The sequence below is a fragment of the Hylobates moloch genome, unplaced genomic scaffold (genome assembly GCF_009828535.3).
Source record: "Hylobates moloch isolate HMO894 unplaced genomic scaffold, HMol_V3 SCAFFOLD_15, whole genome shotgun sequence".
Classification (NCBI taxonomy): domain Eukaryota; kingdom Metazoa; phylum Chordata; class Mammalia; order Primates; family Hylobatidae; genus Hylobates; species Hylobates moloch.
The window spans coordinates 9,034,912-9,055,164 of NW_026652290.1; the positions used below are offsets into that span (position 1 = coordinate 9,034,912).

At 49.8% G+C, this 20,253-nt stretch overlaps 1 protein-coding gene across 8 annotated transcripts in view; it reads right to left on the minus strand.

Moving 5' to 3' along the window:
• Positions 1 to 20,253, minus strand: part of DCTN1 (dynactin subunit 1) — a 30,377-nt gene that overhangs the window by 5,584 nt on the left and 4,540 nt on the right. For 2 of the 8 annotated variants that reach the window (XM_032178309.2, XM_032178308.2), the window contains exons 2-21: positions 11,260 to 11,505; positions 10,908 to 10,986; positions 10,692 to 10,726; positions 10,005 to 10,025; positions 7,584 to 7,601; positions 6,182 to 6,202; positions 4,793 to 4,984; positions 4,235 to 4,432; positions 3,873 to 4,077; positions 3,718 to 3,796; positions 3,438 to 3,597; positions 3,217 to 3,321; positions 2,545 to 2,736; positions 2,343 to 2,459; positions 1,977 to 2,129; positions 1,220 to 1,380; positions 944 to 1,112; positions 600 to 668; positions 293 to 355; positions 31 to 180 (exon numbers count right to left, since the gene is read on the minus strand). In XM_032178309.2, the coding sequence (XP_032034200.2) occupies positions 31 to 180; positions 293 to 355; positions 600 to 668; positions 944 to 1,112; positions 1,220 to 1,380; positions 1,977 to 2,129; positions 2,343 to 2,459; positions 2,545 to 2,736; positions 3,217 to 3,321; positions 3,438 to 3,597; positions 3,718 to 3,796; positions 3,873 to 4,077; positions 4,235 to 4,432; positions 4,793 to 4,984; positions 6,182 to 6,202; positions 7,584 to 7,601; positions 10,005 to 10,025; positions 10,692 to 10,726; positions 10,908 to 10,986; positions 11,260 to 11,487 (2,415 nt within the window). In that variant the 5' untranslated portion in view covers positions 11,488 to 11,505. Of the gene's footprint in view, positions 1 to 30; positions 181 to 292; positions 356 to 599; positions 669 to 943; positions 1,113 to 1,219; positions 1,381 to 1,976; positions 2,130 to 2,342; positions 2,460 to 2,544; positions 2,737 to 3,216; positions 3,322 to 3,437; positions 3,598 to 3,717; positions 3,797 to 3,872; positions 4,078 to 4,234; positions 4,433 to 4,792; positions 4,985 to 6,181; positions 6,203 to 7,583; positions 7,968 to 10,004; positions 10,026 to 10,691; positions 10,727 to 10,907; positions 10,987 to 11,259; positions 11,506 to 13,265; positions 13,574 to 20,253 lie in introns of those variants that run through there. The other 6 variants (XM_032178312.2, XM_032178311.2, XM_032178313.2 and 3 more) reach the window with 5 other exon arrangements.

The window sequence follows — 20,253 nt, forward strand, 5'->3', positions numbered from 1 at the left end:
TCCTTCCCTTCCCCAATTGCAGCCCTAAACCTGTGGTCCAAAGGCCAGTGCAGCTGGGATCCCAGGAGCATCTGTCCCTGGCATTCGCCTTCGGATCTTCTTGCAGAACTGGCGGATGTCACTGCATGAAGTTTCCAGATCCCGGAGCAGGAGGGCAATATCTGTAGCCTCCTGCCCACCCTACTCAGGAAAAAGAAAATGGATGGAGAACCAAGTTAGCATTAAGGCTGGGAGTAAGGAAGTGAGGACTAAGAAAGAAGAGGAGCTCACACAGATCTAGATGTGTTCTCACCTGCAAGAAGGCACGCAGCCGTCCTACCTCCACACTCATGCAGTCCAGAGCACTCTGCGTGAACTGTGAGGATAGAAGCATGCAATCATCAGCCCCCAGCAGGAGCCCTTCAGCCTTATCAACATCTTTAAGAAGTCCCCATCCTCTGCTGACCCCCATACATAAGTAGGTCCTCTAGTTTCCCTGATATGGTTTTGGTAACTCTGCCCTAGTCTTATGTGACACTTCTTGGGTGCCTGATCTCTTGACCTGATGCCCTCCATTTCTGATCTCCACGGGGGCTCAATCACTGGCCCAGACACTTCACCTTAATGTGATCAGCCAGCTGCATAGTACAGTCCTCAGGCTGTTCGGCAAGGTGGATGCTGTACAGATGCTGAGGAGAGATAACAAACAGACAACTTTTAGGCCCTGGAGGGGGTGGGGAGTTCTTCCCAAACTGTAGTTTGAGCCCTGGTCATCATGGGTCTCCGGAGGTACAAGAGAATCCAAACCCCTCAAGCAGCTGCATCATATGGAGAGTTCATCTAAGAGCAAACCACGCCTCAAGCAGCGAGCATGGGACAAACAACCTTGAATATATTAGTAAGAGCCCCCATCAAGTGAAAGCTTCCCTGCCTCCTGCCCCAAGCCCAAATTCTCGCCCCACACCTGATAGTACTTGATGGCCTTGGTGAGAGGCTCCACATTGACAGTCTCATCCAGCTGATCCTTGTGCAGCAGTTCAATGAGGAAATCCAAGGAGCGCTCATGGGCACTCATCTCAGGGTAGAGGCTGCCCACTTTCTTATACACATCCACACTGCACTGAGAGAGGGCACTAGAGACCAGAGAAGGGCGCTGTGAGGCTAGAGTCTGCCAGGCAATCTCAGTTCCGGCCAATCCTGGACCCCTGACCCTGGGGTGAGGGAGTCAGGAGTCACTTACTGCTCATAGCGGTGTAGCGTGGCCTGCAGCAGGCTCAGCGAGTACACCAGTCCAGCAGCAAAGCTGAGTTGCTCCCCAGCAGCTCCTCGCAGCCCAGGCCGCTCTGAACAGTTCTCACTTAGTTCAAACTTTTCCTGGGCCTGCTTCCGGATCAGCTCTGCCTGTGGGAAAAAACACCGGGAACCTGGGCCTCAGAGCAGAGGATGGAGAACACAGACTCAGGAATACAGTACTCAGAGCTTAACTATGTGGGGAGCATGGACACACATGGCAGAGAAAGTAGAAATAGCTCTTACTTGGGTGGGGAATCTCGCATGAGGAAAGGGTAGTGATGTGATTACTGGAGGTTGTGAGGAGTCAGGATGTGAAAATGAAAGGGTAGTGGGACCGGTGGAATCAAGGTCTTTCCTGACTTAAAGCTGCCACTCCTGCTATCTCTCCACCTAGAATGCTATCCTGCCAATCATCCCCAAGGTTAACCCCTAGGCACCTCCTGGCCCTCAGACAACGTTATTCCCTCAGTCACATCCTGCTCACCTCTAAATCAAACCTCCAATTGTGCTCTCTCACAGAACCTATCTCTCCTTGAAAACACACCATTTGTAATACATATTAATCGGTGACTTTGCTGTGTTCCTCCACTACACCATAAACTCTTTGTGGGCAGAGACTCTGTTGTCTTCACTCAGCATCTTCAATGCCTGGTTCATGGCAAGTTCACTAGATTTCTGTGGAACATGTGATTGATTGGCCATACCTTGCAAATGAGACGAGGCATGAGCAGCAGCACCAGAACGCAGTCATGGTCCCCACCTGGCCGAAGGAAGCTGTCAGGCATGAAGGCTGTCAGCAGGGACATGTGTCGGTTGGCCTGGGCCACCTCCATCTGCCTCAATTCCATCTCAATTGCCTGTGAACAGGGAGGAGCACTCTTAGCCAGGGCTGAAAGAGCCCCAAAATTCCCATGCCTTGCTCCAGCAGATCCCTTGCTTCTAGGGCAAGCCCAGGCCAGAGTATTCCAAAACACCACACAAAGCACCCCTTCCCCCAGGAATCTGAAGCCCAGAACCCCATACCAGTTCAACCCAGGCAGGGCTCCCTCAGACCCACACACTTTCCTGACCTTGGCATGCGCCTTAGTCTCAGCAAACTTGATTTTGAAGTCAAAAGTCTCTGGAGGTGGCTGCTGTTGCCTCTCCACAGATGCTTCCTGCTGGTTTGTCAGTTCCCGATTCACATCCTAGGAGGAGAGACAGTGAAGCACAGCTGGGTCATAAGGAAGCCCTGGGGTGATGGTGGGCAGAGAGCAAGCAGTGGGCAGGTACCTGTAGATGGGCGGTCAGCTGGCGGTACTTCTTAATGGTCTGCTGGTAGTCTGCAACCGTCTCCTGGGCTGCCTCCACACGCTTCTGGGCCTCACGAACCCGCGCGCCCGCCATGTCCAGCTGCTCCCGCAGCTCCAGTTCTGTCTCACGTGCATTCTCCTGCAGCTCATCATTCATCTCATTCATCGCTTCCTAGGACACCACACCATATTTGGGGCAAAAGGCAGGGTTGGCCAGGGGTGGTGGTTCACACCTGTAATCCCAGCACTTTGGGAGGTCAAAGCAGGTGGATCACGAGGTCGAGATCGAGATCATGCTGGCCAACATGGTGAAACCCCATCTCTACTAAAAATACAAAAATTAGCTGGGTATGGTGGCGCATGCCTGTAGTACCAGCTACTCAGGAGGCTCAGGCAGGAGAATCGCTTGAACCTGGGAGGCGGAGGTTGCAGTGAGCCAAGATTATTGATTATTGCGCCACTGCGCTCCAGCCTGGCAACAGCGGGAGATTCCATCTCAGAAAAAAAAAAAAAAAAAAAGGCAGGGTCAGGGTAGCAAGCCCAGGCTGGGTCCCTCACCGTACACCCTGCTCAAAGGCCAGGGGTCACATGTCAATCTTTTTCTCAGCAGGTCCCTTCCAAGTCAGATGTCAGGGGTCTGCTCTTCTCTTACCAAGTCTCCCACAGTCTCCCTCAACTCGCGCACTTTCTCTTCCAGATTCAGGTTCCGATCTGTCAGCATCTCCACCATCTCCTCAGCACCCAGAGCAGCATCCACCTGTGTTATGGGGAGGATGGGGAGAAGGGCTGCTGGAAGGTACCTAGAAAGAGGAGGTATCAACCGATAGAAGAGTCAGGTGGGAGATTATGGGTGAGGGGCTGGGCTCCCCAGACCTGCTCCTTGAGCTCATCAATGGTGCTCTCTGCCTGGCTTAGCTCCTCCTGCAGACGCTCCCGCTGTTGCCTCACAACTTCCAGCTCTTGGTTCTTCTTTTCCATGAGCTTCTGGAGCTTCACATGCTCCTGCTTCTCTGAGGAAGAAAGATCCCGCATCCTGCAGGGATGTGAGGAAGACAGAAGGAGGAAAGCAAGTGTCAGAGTCTCTGGCGATGGGTGCTCTAACACATTTGGAGACAGAAGAGTAAGCATCAGAGGCAAGCACTGAAGACCCTACCTCACCAGGGCATCCTTCAGGCGGGCATTCTGCTCCTCAAGCTGCTTGAGCTGATAACTGGATGCAGCGCCATCTGAGCCTGGAGAAGATCATTAACACTTTTAGGCATGGTTCTCACCCAACCGTTTGGCCCCCAGCAGCTGTGGGCCCCTTACCCTTCTCTTCAATCTCAGCCTTGAGGATCTCTAAGTCAGTAGTGAGCTCGTCCACTCGCTCCTTCAGTGCCTCCACCTCCTGCTGCAGGGACTCAGCCCGCTCTTCAGCCATCTCCTTGTCCAAAGTGGCCATCTCAATGGCATCAGCAGTATCAGCCATCTCCTCCATATAGCGTTCCTTTGCCTCCAGCGCCTCCTTGGCTTCCTGAGGAAGAGGTGGAGGTGGGAGGGGGTACAAGCACAGAGATGCCCCAGGCCTCCCTTTCTCACAGTGTGTTCCAGGCTCCAGCTCCAGTCTAGTTTCCAGCATGCTTCCTTAGGTCTCAGGCCGCCCCAACCACCCCCTTCATCCAGAGTCAAACCTTTCTCGCCTCCTTGAGGCGCCGCTGCAGGTCGGCCTGCTGCTCCTGCATTTTGCTCTTCCATTCCTGCACCTGCTCCAGCTGGATTTTGTGTTTCTCCAGCTCTTTTAGCTTTGCTTTGTCTTCTGCCCGTTTTAGTCTCAGGGTCTCTAGTTTCTCCTCCAGGTCCCGCACCTGAGCCCTTAGTCCCTCCTCCTCCTGCAAAGGAGAGGCCTCATGGTCTGTGCACAGCCCACCCCTCCTCTCCACCAACACTGAGCTGGCGCAAAGAACACAAGAAAGTGTGCAAATATCACCCAGCCCCGGGGTGGCCAAAAGTCAGTGGCATAAGAACATCTGAGAGGAAACCGTGGCACAGTATATATGGGGAAAGTACGGCATAAGGGCAAGAAAGGAAAGGGTGGCTCAGTCAGTAGCAAGATATCCATAGGCTACGTCCTCACCCTTTCTGATCCAAGTTCTAGGTCTTTGCCAACCCCAGGAAATTTTCAAGACACAGCAGGTAGCCACAAGCCTCTGGGTGTCTTGATTCTCCTTTACCCCTACCCCAGGCCTTACCTTGGATGGGGAAGGAAGTGGGGGGACTGCTCCAGGAGAGGTGAGGACCGGCGTGGGGATGATGGGTGCTGCCAGCGGAGTCTGAGCCGGGGTGCTGGGCTCACTGCTACTCAGCTCACCTGCTGACGCTGAGCCAGAGGGGCCCAGGGAGCTACTGGCCCCAGCCACCCCAGTACTGGCTGGGCGGGTGGGCTATTCAGAGAGGGTAGAGGCAGACCAGAAAGAGAGCAGAGGATAGGGGTAGTAAGAGGAACAGAAACAGAATATGAGAATATGGCAAGGGAAGGAGACAGAAAAGGGAAAAAGCAGAAAGAGAATATCAACGCACAATGAGAAAAGAAGAATGAAGGGGACAAGGAAAACGATACAGAGAGGCAGAGAGAGACAGTGACAAAGGACAGGGGGAGGATGGAGGCCGAGGAGAGAGGGAGGGAAAGATAAGAGAAAGACATAAGATTATAAGGCTCCTCGCTTGGCACTGACTCCACATTCCTCCTAGCTCTGGCACTACCCTTAAGAGCAGAATCCGTTATTCCCTAGAACCCCCCTCTATGATCCACTTGTGATCATTCTAGCAACTTCATAATACTCTCAGTCCCATCCTTGCTCCAGGTCTATGCCCTCCACCCCTAGACGGAAAAAGTACAATGTAATTTCCAGAGAAGGCTGGGCTAAAAGTGGGGGTGTCAGGCTCTCTACCCCTGCTAAGCCCTCTTTGGGAGTCAAGCTGAGTCTCCCTCTCTCAGTCTATTTCAGGGGACCCTGCAGGTAAAAGAGCCAAGGTGAAAGTTGTACCCCCAGACTTCCCCTTGAAACAACCCTTCTGTCATCTCCCCCGATCTGGCAACACTATCCAGGCCCCTGTGGGGCAGGGGAGAAGGTGGGCAGAGGAGCTGACCTGAAGTTCAAGCCCTGGAGCAGACAGGCCTGCCAATGTGCTCAAAGTGCTGAGACCAAGGTCTCCCAGTGAGCTGACACTCAGAGACCATGTGCAATCCTCAGAGATCCCCACCCAAGGCCTGTCACAGATGCACTCACCTCCTTACCCCCTGACATTTTACATGGCCAAGTTCATCTTTCTTCCAATTCCTCCCCTCAAAACTGGTCAAAATTCCCTTGTTCAAGAAAGCCTGCTTTCATTAACCACCACAACCCCATTCATTTCTCTTTTGCATTCAAGCTACTGGCTTAGACAACCTCCTAAAAGCCAAAAGCCATTTTCCCTAGAAGGTGCCTGCCAGCACTGCGAACCCCCCCTTTCCTCTGAAGAGAACCCAGGATGCACTATGACCAACTTTCACTTGCTCATACACGTGCCCTCATACATCCACACGCCTGAAACGTGTGTGTACACTCAGCAGTGGCTCACACAGGGGCCTGTTTTCTCACCTTGGGTCGCCGAGTTGTGGTCTGGACAGGCAACAGGAGCCAGAAGAGAAGTAGTCAGGAAAGAAAGGACAATGGCAGAAAGACAGAGAGCAAAAGGGACAGCAATGAGAGCAGAAGAAGTAACAGGAATGGGGCTACAGTTAGCCACCCTCCCCCCCATCCCATCCCCTTCTCCCTTCAGTGAATCACTGTATTCCTACTTCAGGAACCCAGAATTCCTGCTCCCCTTGGTTCCTGCTCCCACTTTTGTCCAATCCTTGCAGGCCTCACCCCTTCAGACACCCCAGAAATCCCAGAAGTCCATCTCTAGGCTGAGCCACAGAACAAGGAAGCAGCTAGTGAGAAGGTCCCAAGAGACCAGTCCTCCTGCGAACCATCTCTCCCACTCCAGTCCAGAGCCAGAGGCCCCGCCTAGTCACCACTCCCAAGGACTTTCCCAGGTCAGCCTCTTCAAGTGCTAGACTCTATACAGAACTCCCTAGAAACTCCATGTGACAAGAGTAATCTAAGCCCAGAAATGGGAGATCAGGTCCCTGGGGCAGAACAATGCTGCTGTCCTCCCTCCCCCCAACCCCCTTCCCCTAGAACCAGATCCTGCAGCAGTCCCGATCACTAGGGAAGAAGGCTCAGGTGTCAGGACCATGAATACTGCATTAGCAGAAGCCCAGAGCTCAGCAAAGTAACCCCACCCAGCTGTAGGAAAGGAGGTGGGGGTGGGCAGCAGCACAGAGAAACTACAGCCCCTTCATGTTACTGCAAAATGGTAAGTGGACAATTAACTCCAATTTCCAAATAGTGTTCTTGCTACCCAGCATCTCACTGCTCTAGCCAAGACAAGATTTGTTTTGGGCCCTATTTCCAGGATACACTGAGGCCAAAAAAACCAATTCCCACCCCTCCTACCCTGGGCTAAGCTTCCATAGCTGTGGGTCAAAAACTATTCTAGGGTCCCCATCCCACTCTGGTAAAGTGCCCTGATACAAACCCTGGGGATTGGGGGATACTGGGAGAACAACCAAGAGGTATTCTAGCAAAGGTTGGGTGAGGCAGGCAGACCTGCTAGAGGCACTGAGATACATGGGCCTGCTTCCCTAGGTTCTACCACAGAAAACCCTCCCAGATCCGGTATGCAGTAGAGGCTGCCTGAAGCCCAAGCCTGTGAGGCCACTGGGTATAAGGCCTGGAACACAGGCAGAGCCAAAAGCAGGCAAGGCAGTAAGCAAATGCCTAGGGTGTGGGGCATAGTGGTGACACACACCTCTCCCTAACCCACCTTCGTCCTCACCCGCCTCCCCTGACCAGGTAGACAGATGAAGTCAATCAGCCCCCACCCCCACCCCAGCAGCCTGCTGCCACCATTGCCCTGGCAACCCAGCAGCAGGACGAGAGCAAGCAAGAGTACCTTTCGGGCTGTCGGTGCCTGTCTCATCATTGCAGAAAACCAAAGAAAGCAAGGAGACGAAAGAGGAGGGACAGAGGAGGATAGACAAACACACGGAGGAAGGACAGACGAAGGGAGGGAGGGCAAGAGACCGAACAGAGGGAAAGGCGGCGGAGACAGGAGATTAGTGCATCAAATCCCAACAATGCAGCCTCAGCTTCCCAGTGCGGCAGTTTCCCAGCCTGCAAACGGCTGCCGCTCTGACACAGAGGCCCCGGCAGACGTGCAGCTGGATCGCCAGGCTCCGGCAGGCACCGGAGCGGTGCCTGGCCCAGTTCACCAGCTTAGGCTGATGGCAGCCTCAGTGGCCGCAGCACCAGCTCCACCTGACGTCATGCACCCACCCTCCTCTGCTCCATGGGGGTGGAGCCACTGCTCCTCAGTCACCTAGCAACCGTCTAGGGCTTTGCTGGCTCCTCCTCCTCATGACAGTCATGCGCAGAGCTTGTCCTGCTTCTTTCTCCAAAGAACAGGTTTTGGCTCCTCTCTTCCCTCCCTTGCCCACCAAGAGCGTGCTCCAAAAAACTGGGCCAGGGGCTATCCCAGAAATGGCATTCTATGGGGCCAGGGCACCACTGGGGAGGGACATAGGGCCTCTCTGCTCCAGCAGTCTCTCTCATCATACTCACATTCTGTCCCCCCCCCCCCCCACCCACCCACAGCCCCATTAACTCCACTTCTGTCTCTTATACAACCTGGCAACACCCTTACAGTCTTCTCATCTGGCACACACATCTAGAGTGCCCCTCCAGCAACAGGCCTCAGCTCTGAGGAGTACACACAGTGACTAAGAAACCCTGGGGAACACGCATCTGTGTAGTAGCAGCTCTAATGACTGTTGGGCTCCTCTCCAACCATCTCCTGGTTGTAGACAGGTTAAAGCCTGTCTCTAAAGGGTTTCCAAAAAGAACTAAGCACTTTGCAGAGACATCTGAGTTTTCTTCTGCCTTCCCCTTCAAAGCACATTCTTTTGCTCTGGAACCAGCCCCCTGATCCACATGGGTGAGAGCAGGGGCCCTCTGCTTTGAAAAAACTACTGGAGAGGAAGACTGGGGTGCCCCGGGGTGGGGGCACTCAACTGTCTGATTGACACTTTCCAACATGAGTGCAGAAGGGCAGCATGGGTGGCCTAGGCTGGGCTTTCTCACATTTCCCTAGGCAGCTGCCAAAGCCCCTGGATTTGGGCATTGCTCAGGCCCCAGCCCAGGGTCAGACCAGGCTGTGGCCAGAACTCCATAAATATCAGACTATAGTTTCATGCTCTTCTCTATTCAAGGCCTGAGGTAAAATGGAAGCTCCAACCAGGAGACAATAATCAAAGGACAAAGCAAAGTTTCTATGACTCTGAAATGGGCCCAGGATCCTTCACAGCATTATTTTCCTTATATCCCCATTCCCAACCAAAGCAAGTACCAGCATGTGGTCTCTACTAAGGCAAGACTCCAAAGGACCCATTACCAACCAGGAGCTGGTTTCCTCCTGGAAAAGGAGATGTTTTCCTCTCCCCTCCCATAGCCCCAATCCAGCAGCTCTCCATGCAATGTCAGAATGGCCTGAGATAGGCTGATGACAGGGAAATCACAGAATTGTACATACAGCACAGTACATACAGGCCAGACAGGCACATGCAGGTCAAAAACAACTTCGGCAGAGGCCCAAGGCAGGGGCTGGTATGAGGAAGTGGTCATGGCAGTGATCTAAGAGTTTAAAGAGTCTGTGGTGGGAAGGGGAGGGGAGGTGACATGATTGAGCCCCACTCCAATGATGGTTGATGAAAGGCTACAAGGGGTAGGAGGTAGGCCTCAGGTACACCACCAGAGGAAGGAGGAGGCAGGGACAGACTGATGGGGCAGAGTTGTGGGGTTTGGGGATATTTATGGCAGTGCCCATCCACAGGCAGGCACATGAAGGCTCTTAGGTTTTCCAACTTGGGACTGTTCTTCCTATGCTCTGTTCCCTGACCTCCCATCTCCTTGCAAAACCCCCTCACTTGGTACCTTCCTCAGCCCCATTCCCCCAGTCTATCCTTCCACAGTCGTCCAAGCTCGGGCTAAGTGAGAACACACTGTAACCCAGTAAATGATCTATTTCACACTGCTGCTATTTACAGTCAAATGCTTATAGTTTTTGACTGGGGAATCTTTGACTTGGAGTCCTGGGGCAGAGAGAATCGTCCCTAATGAGTGCTACCTGGGTGTGGACACTGAGCCTGATGTTCTTGCACCCTTCAAAGGAACTCTGAAAGCCAAGGTCACCAGTTCCTCTGGCCATCCCAGCCCAAGGTCACACACACATGCATGCAGCAGCCCAGGGACATGCAGGACAGCTGGGGAAGGGGCTCATGGCCCCCATCCACCCAGGCACAAATAGTAAACACACCACCTTCTTAGGCTTCAGTCCCCGCTGCATGAGGAGTAGGAAAGGGCAGAGTTAGAGAACAGATGTCCTGGGCATAGGTGTTAAGACCAACTTGGGCTTACACAGGTTAGGCGGGGGTAGGGGGGAGTCAGGGTGAGATGAATAGTCCCTCAAAGATCAGCTTCCAGGATGTTCACACCTTGGCCCAGAGAAGCTGCAGAGTCTGCAGCCCCACCTCACACATCCTGCACAGAGTAGCAGAGAAGAACTAGGAAGCACCCTCTGCATCCAGCTTAAAACAGGAGGCAGAGGGCCCAGCTCCTTGCCATTCACTTGTGAATAGGAGATTGCTTCTTCCTCTATCTTCTACCTTAACCTTACCCTCAGACCCTTTAGATGTTGGCATCTTTGGGTACCAAAAGGTAGGAAGTTGGCTACACTACTAGGGTCAGACCTGTCCTTCCTATCACCCTCAGCTCAATCTCATTTGACCCTGAACTTCTGGAGCCTATGAGTTTTTCCCTTCTACCACCTTTACTGTAACTCTAACACAGCAATTAATCCCCAGAAAGCCTCCTTCTTAGGGAAGTTGGAGAGACTAGAAGGCAACTCAGACTCACCTACTACTTCTACCTGCCTAGCACTGGGTATCCCCCCTCTTTCTCCTTCCCCTCCCTTTATTACTCCCCATTCCCACCCCCAACCACTCACCAGTTTGCTAGTCTTTGCAGTTGTATCAGTTCCCTCTGTAGAAAGCAAACAGAAACAAAGTGTGTACTTGTATAGAGAGGTAGGGGGAGATATAGTAAGGGAATATGGTGGTGATGGAAAAAAATCGTAGGACCTATGGTGGCCCCATGTTATGAGGAGAAGTCCTGGGGACTCCTCCTGGCTATAAGGAGGCAACTTTAAGTGGGTGGTTGTTACCTCTTTTGAGGACTTTTGAAGCAGAAGAATCAGGTGTCTCTGGGGAAGTAGTATCTGCTCCATCTTCAAATACCTGGATCTGAGGCCAGATTCAATATAGCCAGATCAATAGATTCAATATAGCCAGATCAAGGATGGCTGTAATATGGGCCCCTCCCCAGGCTCCAAGCAAACCAAGAGTACAGGGCAGCTTCCCTAAGGATGCATCTCCAATCTTCCCTCCCCCACTACCTTCCACTCTCCCAACCAGAGGCTTATGCCCATGCTCAGGAAAAGGAAGTACCAACACATCAGCTGCACATGCGACAGACATGTGCACACATGCACACACACAAAAGAAGGGCGTGAATACCTGGGACTGGCGCACAAAGATGCCATGCCCTTCATCACAAGTGAAGTACTTCCTGCCTTGAACAGTTCCATCATTTTTGCCCTTTGCTTCATCCAGAATCACGCCTACCCATTTGCCAGTGGCAAAGAGTGTGGCTCCAACATAGGCCACAGTGCCTCGGTGGCCTTTTCCAATCACCTCTACACGGGAGCCCACCCGCAGAGGCCGGGCACTTGCCTCCACACTCATCCTGCTGCCGCTGGGCGTCTGAAAGACACAGGTAAACATAGACAGTTAGAGGCCTCAGATCAAAGGTGGCATTCTTACGTATAAGAAATGCCTCAGCCAAGATGCTGGACTGAAAAACAACCAGAGTCATTTTCTTAAACCCCATTTACAGAATTGGATGGACCCCCAAATTCCCCTTTGAAAAAATATCAGTGATATTCTCTTCTAAGATTTCTCCAAATTCCTCTGGAATCTGCTAGAATTTTTAAGTTTATATTTTTTGTAACAAATCAGAATTCATTGACCAGTCTGTGAATGTCACCACATGGCTGCTTTCTCAGGAGCACTGCCTCCTTAATTCTTTTCTCAGGAGGGGAATTAAGCTCAAGCAAATAACTTAGTTTAGACCAGGCTCCCCACAACCCAATGCCCTGACTCAGGAGTCTGAGCTGGGAAGACAGGCAATTCAGTGGGTGATCCTACAGAATCCTGTTTCCCCTTCCACTGTCATTTGTCTCTTCTGTGTTTCAAATGGTTTTCTTAGGCCTCACCCTTTCAGAGGCACACAATTGTGCCTCCTTCCAGACCCTTAAGTCACCACCTCTCCTTCCTGATCTGACTCCTCCCACCCCCATCCACAAACCCACCATGAAACCCCAGATGCTTCACCACAGCCCATTGAACCATTCAACTCCCCTTCTACCTGGCCTGAGTCTTGTTTGGTCAACTCTCTATCCCCAAGCTCTGGAGATTCTTCTCCATGCTATGTTGCTATAAAAAGGAAAACACAGGCCAAGTAAATTGGGTGGTCTACCCCTCACTCTGTCCCCAAGACTCTGCTCAGTGGTCCAAATGAATGGTTTATCACTCCACAGATGGGCAAGGCAAAAGAACAGACTAAGACACTGTCCTTGGGCAGCTCTCAGCTTCTGGCACACCCATGATGACTGAACACAATAGAAAATTAGGTCCCAAATAGGCCCATGGTTTAGAAGAAAATCACACTTAAGTCATTTTTAGCAATAGCAACTCCATGAACCAGGGGCCTTGCAGCAAACAGATGAATGAGGCATGATGAAGTGGTACCATCATCCTAAAGACTCTATGGGAGACCCTTCTGATACTCTCATTTACAATAGCTTCAGAAGGGAGCCCTGGCAGAGCCAAGGAAGAGCCAGGACACCTCTCAGCCTATCATTGCCTAATTCCCTTCCCCAAACAGCTCATCCAGGAAGGTGAGGATGTAGTTCCCAGAGGTTCCAGGACCCCAAATCACACCTGGAACAGCAGGATGGTTCTCATGGACCTGACAATAAAAGGAATTGCCAGTGATATAAAAGGCTGAACCCAAAGTCAGAGATTCCCCCACTTTCCAACCCCAATAAGCCTCTCAGTACCAGGGGGCCACAACAGTAGCTACAGATTCAATCTCAGAAGAGAAAGCAAGTAACAAATAACAAAGCAGCTCTTAAGAAAGGCTTCACTGTAAGACCTCTCTGACCCATCATCCCCATTCTGAGTCCCCAGGATAGTCTGGATCCCCTCAGGAGCCCCTGGTATGAGGGCCAATTAGAGTCAGAAGTCAGGCCTTGCTAGTCCCCATTTAGGGATCAACTCTGTAAAGGGAAGCCTGTCCAGCCTTACACCACCAGGGCTTCGAGGGCTCCTTAGAAAACACAGTCTGAGTGCCCCCAGCTGAGCTCCAGCCTATCTCCCCAGCCCCCACAGCAATGATGTCCACAGGCACCCAGGCCTTCCCCAGCAGCCCTCCAGGGCCATCCCAGATTAGGGCCACTTACCCGGCTGTACACGTGCCTCTTGCTCTGTGCCATGTTGCTCACCCGGCCTCTACCCCCTCCCCCAGCTGGCCAAAGACAGAGAGAAAAGGTAGAAACCTAGGCAGGAGGGTCAGGGCGCTGGGCCCTCATAGAGGGACACAGGAGTCGTCAGGCACAGCCCTCCCCAGTCCATGGGCCTCACTCGGTGGCCTACAAGGGTAGGGGTGGGGGCAGTGATGGGGGCTGAGGAGCAAGTCCCCTCTGCTGCCTGAGGATTCCTGAACCCAGAGACACAGAATCCTGCTTGCCAGCTGATGAGTCTCACTCTGCGCTAGTGCTGCTCTAGACTTGTCAGGAACCGTGCTAGCCTCTGGGTCCTAGTGCCCCCCTGCTTCACCTGGGCCAGGAACTAAGGGCTGGGCCTACGCCACAGACCCTCAGCACTGAACTCTTCAGTACACTGTCCTAGGGCTGGAAGCAGTCTTGACAGGTCCTCCTAGTCTGTACCCACTCACCATCACTGTTTCCCTCTCCCCCAGGATGTAAGGCCTCAGTAGGCCCATAAGCATCAAGTGACACTTCAAAGTGATCAGCTGCCTAGGGCCTCCACACAGCCAAAATAAGGGTCTCTCATCTACCTTTCTGGTGCTCTTCTCTCTCCCTCCCCTCTCTAAACTCTGGACTCAGGGTCCAAATTCATGTGATTAGAGCCTGGATTTCAATCTCACACTGAGCCAGAGGAGGCGCAGGCCTTGCCCAATAGGCAGCAAGGGAAGGGCACTAATGGAGGCAACTTCACACACATAGCAAAGCAAGCCAAGTACCCTGGCCCCCTCCCACAAGGGTGGCAAAGGTTGCCATAGTCACCCTTCACCCTTTATGGTTGTTATAAGGGGCCAGGTTATAAAACCCAAGAGTTATCAGACTTAACTGGATTACTAAAGGCAGTAGTCAAAAGCAGAGAGCCCTTCTTTCTTCTTGTAGCACAAAGCCCAGTCCACCTCAGTCATCTGCCCCTTGTACTCTTGGCCTTGCCTCCTAGCATCTCAGACCCAATGAAATGGTTTATTTTCTATGCTTCTGTATTTCACAAAAATTCTTCAATAACCATGTATTACTTTTATAATTAGAAATGTTTAAATTTAATGAGATTATGCATTCTAATGAGAGGTCTCCAAGGGACTATGTAACCATACTGCTTTCATTCACTGGCCCATCTATCTTGGGCTAGGAACCAAAAGACCAGGGTCCCTGCCCCTACACAGCCAACAAGGTTGGCCTGGGGTCTGACCTATGGCTCCACTGAGTATGGTATGGATCTAGTTCCCTTGAGCCTAGGGACGCCTGTCTTTTCTGCACTGGGCTTACTTCACTGGCAGAACAGTGACTTTACCCCGCTCTACCCTCTTAAGATAGGCCAGGTAGCCCAACAGTAGAATGATAGCCAACATTCAGAAATATGGCCCCAAAACACAATTCCATATCTTCAGTCCTGGCCAGACCCCCTAGGAAATCCTCTCTCTCCTCTTTGCAAAATCTCCATGTTGCCCCCTCCTTTCCCTATTCACCATTACACAGGTGGGCAGAGCCAGGCACAACCTTGCAGCCTGGACCTCACATGTTCGGGGCACTTTACAGTCTACAGGACACCTTTAAAAAAGACATTTTATAGAACCATGGTTGAGTACCGGTTCTAGACTCAGGCTACTTTCCTGGCTTTACCACTGGGTAGCTACATAAACTTGGTCTAGTTACTTAACATCTCTATGCCTCAATTTCCTCATCTGTCACAGGGAAGTAACAAAGAACATATCTCAGAGAGGTATCATGAGGATTAGCTGAGATAATCCATACAAAGCATCCAGGACACCGCCTGGTATTTAATAAGTGCTAAATAAAAGTTAGCTAAGAACAATGTCACCATATATAGACATTACAATAACCCCATTGAGAGGTTGACCGGGGATGATGCTGACAAGGCAACTGAGGCTTTGAGAACTGAGCAACTTCCCTGAAGTTACAAAGACTGTGAGGAGTAGAGCCAAAACTGGAAACAACCTGACCCAGAGCCCTCTGTGCTTTCTACTACCCTTCACCATTACCACAAACATATCTAGGCTTCCAAGGCCCTGCTCTTCCTGTAGGCCACACTGCCTTCAAAAATTCAAAAGAGCTCAGATCTAAAAATAGCCTCACAACTCACTAACCACATAGGTATCAATAGTCCCCTAACTTCTTGGAATCTGTTTATTTTCCTATGAAATGGAAATAATATCTGCCATATCTACGTCAGTATCATGAGGTTCAAAAAAGCTAAAGCACATACAGGTACCTTGTAGGCCAGGTGTGGTGGCTCATGCCTGTAATCCCAACACTTTGGGAGGCTGAGGCCGGTGGCTCACTTGAGACCAGGAGTTCAAGACCAGCCTGGCCGACATGGTGAAACCCCATCTCTACTAAAAATACAAAAATGAGCTGGGTGTGGTGGCGCATGCCTATAATCCCAGCTACTTGAGAGACTTTAGGCATGAGAATCGCTTGAAGCCAGGAGGTGAAGGTTGCAGTGAGCCAAGTTCGCACCACTGCACTCCAACCAGGGCAACAGACTGGGACTCAAAAAAAAAGTACCTTGTAAAAAGTACAGAAATTATAGAAGTGCAAAGAATTACCTGACATGATACTAAATGGTAAAATGGTATATACATCTACACAATAAATATTATAAGAAATTATAGACAGGAGAGAGGTGAACTAGAAAGAAAGGTGGTACCTAAGCATGCCTTGAATTATGGGGATTTTAAAAAATATGTGGAAAGGCCTACAAAGCCCTGTAAGTTGTGAACACAGTATGAACAGAGGCAGAAATAACTTTGCTTGACTAGCAAATAGTAAAGAACACTAGCTTAGCTGAAGTAACGAATTCTAGATGAGTTATTCCATCAAACTATAAGCCTTTTGAAGCATATCCCACACCTTTTCCTACTTATGTTCCAAAAGCCAGTAAGTAGCTCATGGTCAAATATTTACTGAATAAATAAACATCTTAACATTGCAATGTACTGGGAGGTAACTGTGGGTAGGCAAGGAGTTTAACATCAGGCCGACACAGACGGACTTGATCCAGGAACAACAGGAAGGCAGTCTTGTTCCTGAGCAGGAGACTGCACAGTGAAAACTATTTTAGGAAGATCAAACTGATGACACCTGCAGGATGGAGTGCAGGCAGGAGCAACCTGGCAAAGACAGGAATAACAGCAAGGAGGCTGCTGCAATATTTCACACAGGGTAAGGAAGGTTTGAACCAGGATCAGGAGGAGAAGAAAGAGGCCAATTCAGAGACAGTACCAAAAAAGCCCTGAGAAGGCCCTATAATAGATCAAACATGAGGAAAGAGGCAGCAGGCCTACATGGGCTCTGGAGACAGATCTGAATACACCTTTGGTTCTCCTCTGAGCAAGATATTTAACTTCCTGAGTCCCGGTTACCTCAACTGCAAAAAGGAAGAAATAATGTTACCTCACAAGGACATTTTGAAGATTAAATAAGATTTAAGTAAAGCATTTAGCACAATGTCTGTGTGCTCAACAAATGGTAGATAACATCTTCATTCATTATTTTAAGGGAATATCCATGATGACTTGCGCACAGTAGGAACTCAAATGCTGCAAGGATAAATGGATGGGTCAATGAATGCATGAATAAGTAAATGAATAAATAAACTCAGGAGTTTTCAAGAATGAGAAATGCAGTAATTGAAACATTAACAGAACTGAAAAAATGGGAGGGGAAACAACATGTTAGGAGAGAGAAAATGCGTCCTGTTCTTAGGGCCTTCTCTGGGGAAAACTTAATTGTATACACGAATACATGTACTTCACTATCTCCTTCAAAAATGAACCTGTGATGTAGCCAAAACAGATTCCATTCTCTCCATTCCACAGATGATAGAACCGTGTCTCAGAAGTCAAATGACTTGCCCAAGTCTCACAGCCAAAAAACGGCAGCGGGGCACATCTGAATATCTCTACAGGTAGGTGCTCCTTCCACAGCATTACTGGGCCCAGGCCCATATCCCATAGGACAATCCTGGGTTAATGTTATCCCAGCCAGGGAGGAGACAGACACCTCTTGGATTTCTAATCCATTTTCCTCTCCAATGATATTAAATACCACTAAAATATCTAGAAAAATGAGAAGAGAGGAGGGGGAAATCTCTGTCTGATAAATAAGCTGCCAATAGTCTTAGAGAAATTTCAGGAAATTATAGGAAAATAAGATTTTGGAGAATGAAAAAGGAGAAAGTGAGGAGGAAAAGCCTCTTTTCCATCTCTACCATTTCTCCCCTGTCTGAACCATTTCTGCCTTGCTTTTACTGGCACCCCAGCATCCTTTGATACCTTGATCTCCTCTTGTCTCACCTTATCAAACCTTGATCCTGGGCTAACCCAACTGTCTGCTTTCCCTGCTTTCCCACTTCTAGAGGAGCTTGTCCGAAACCCAGGCAGTCTGACAGCAAGGCAAAACTATACATCTCTGAAAGCACTAGTAAGGAAGAGATAAGCGTGGACCTAAGTCCTTCAGGAGTCAGAAAGGAAAAGGTCTGCTTACTGAGTGGTAAATGGAGGCTGGGAGACTGGAAGCTTGGAAAGCTGGATTCCAGATATTCACAGGACCCCAGAAGACAACATGCACAGAGCTTTTTGTTCCTAGGTCCTAGATTTCATAGATAAGGCCTGCACACTCAACGGACTTCCTTCCCTTCTCCAGCTCCTCATTACCCTAAAAAAAGTCTACAAACCCACTCCCACTCTGAATGCAGCTCTACTCCATCTCAAAATGTCCCCTTTCCCCAGAAATATCCAGTGACTTCCAGGCCCACCTCCAAGGGCCCAGACCTCTAAGAGTCAAGAAGAAAAGCTATGCTATATGCTTCACTTATCTTCAATATAGGAACTTCTGCAGGAAGGCAAGAGGCACTCAGCCCTGCACTCAAGAACCTCAATCCTCTCAGTATCAGAAGTCCTACTTAGGCTGTTCGAAGTTCCTGATGATTCCTCCCCCTGAATCAACCAGCAAGTTCCTGGCACTAGGACCCTGTAGACAGGGAACTCTGAGCCTGCGCTCTAAAGAGAGAGATGCACCATTTCACAACTTCAGCAAAAGCCAAAGCAGCCAACAAAGCCACAGCCCCATCGGCTGTACTGGGCTCTGCCTTTTGGGCAGCTCGCCGGCCACTCCCCAAAAGCAGAGCATTCCATCCTTTCTCTTTTTAAACCCACGTCATCATCTGATCATAATGGAAATCAATCTCCTCAAACCACCATGCAAAGGCGTATCCATGGCAACCTCAAAAGGAAGGACACAGAGATGATGCTTCAGTGGCTGCAGCAGGAAAAGGTAAGTCCGTTTCTCTTCCATCCACGCCATCCCATCACTCTCTCCTTTCACTCAAGTCAGGTATACAGCTTACCTACAAATTGTATCTGTCACACAAACTGAGAAAACACATAAGGTGAGTTAATAATCATTATGTTATTATATAAGGTTTTAGATCTGCCTAGTCTCTCTGCCAAGAAAAAATTATCCTTTTCTAGGCGATAGGAACAGGGACAAGGTCTTTCTTCTTATTCACCTCTCAGATGACACAATCTCAGCCCACAATACCTGACAAATCACTATCAGTCACTTGTCTTTCCAGTCAGGATGCCGGAAAAATCACTCAAGAATATCCGAGTTTCCCTATGTAGTTGTCAAAAGCTGACAGCAACATTGATCCCACTGTCCTGCCCCCTCCATGCCACCATCACGCCCACAAACTGGCATGGTAAGATTCCCTCCTTAGCAACCCTAGACTCTAGGCTCTCAAGGTCCAGAAACTGGGAGTTGGGATTAAATTTCTGTCTTCTCTGATGCCTCAGGGAAAGGAATCCATTTCTGCAGAGGTAAGAGATTCATCAAATACAAGTGCTACTGATCCTCTATGCCTCAATTTCCTCTTCTGGAAGAAAGGGATAATAACAATAACTTTCTAACAGGATTGTTGTAAAAATCACATGAGAATGCCTGAAAAGCACTTAGGACAGTGCCTTGTATAAAGCACTCAATAAATGTCAGCCATTATTATTATGAGAAAGATGAAGGCGAGGCTTATAGTGTAGAATTTCACTTCAGAGGGTACTCAACACTCTTGGAGCTTATTTCAATTCCACTGTCTTCCTCTTTCCTCTTAACAGTTGTTTCAAACTTCCTTTACCATTTTCAAGTCCTTACTCCCACCCAAGCCAACACCAGCATCCCCACCTCTCAGCAGATAACCTTGCTGAAAAAGAAAACTGGCCCTATTAGGTAAGAATTTCTTTGCAAATTTAGATATATCTGCATGCATATGTCATTATCTCTTTCTTCCTAAATTCCTTCCTTTCTTCCAACATTCCTCTTTAAAGAAAATGGTATCTCCTTCTTTTCAAGGCCCACTCCTTCCCCTCTCCTCTGAGGACCTGATTTAGCAATCGTCTTTTCTCTTGTGTCTTCATTGCACCCTCTCTACTGGATCTTACATGGCATCAGAAAACCCATAAACAAGACTCTTCCATTCTAGGAAAAACAAGTCCCTGCTACCTCCTCCACAAGCTGCCACCATTCTGTATTCTTCCTTTCTCTGCTGAACTACTCAAAGTGAGTACACATTCTCTATCTTCACTTCCCATCTACTTCTCGATCCATTGCTATCTGGCTCCATCCCTACCACTCCACTGAAGCTGCTCACACTTTAAAAGAGTCCTGGTGACCCCAATGTTCTACACAACCTCAAGGTGCATTTCCCAAGCTCATCCTAACTTGACCTCCCCTGTAGCAACTGAGATTGTCAATCCTTTTCCTGGAATTTTCTCCTTTCCTAGCTTCCTGGGCAACATTCTCTCCTACCCTTGCACGTCAATCCTTCTCATCTCCTCTGTCATTATTTTCAGCCTTCTATAAGCGTGGCTGGGAGACCTCATCCATTCCCACT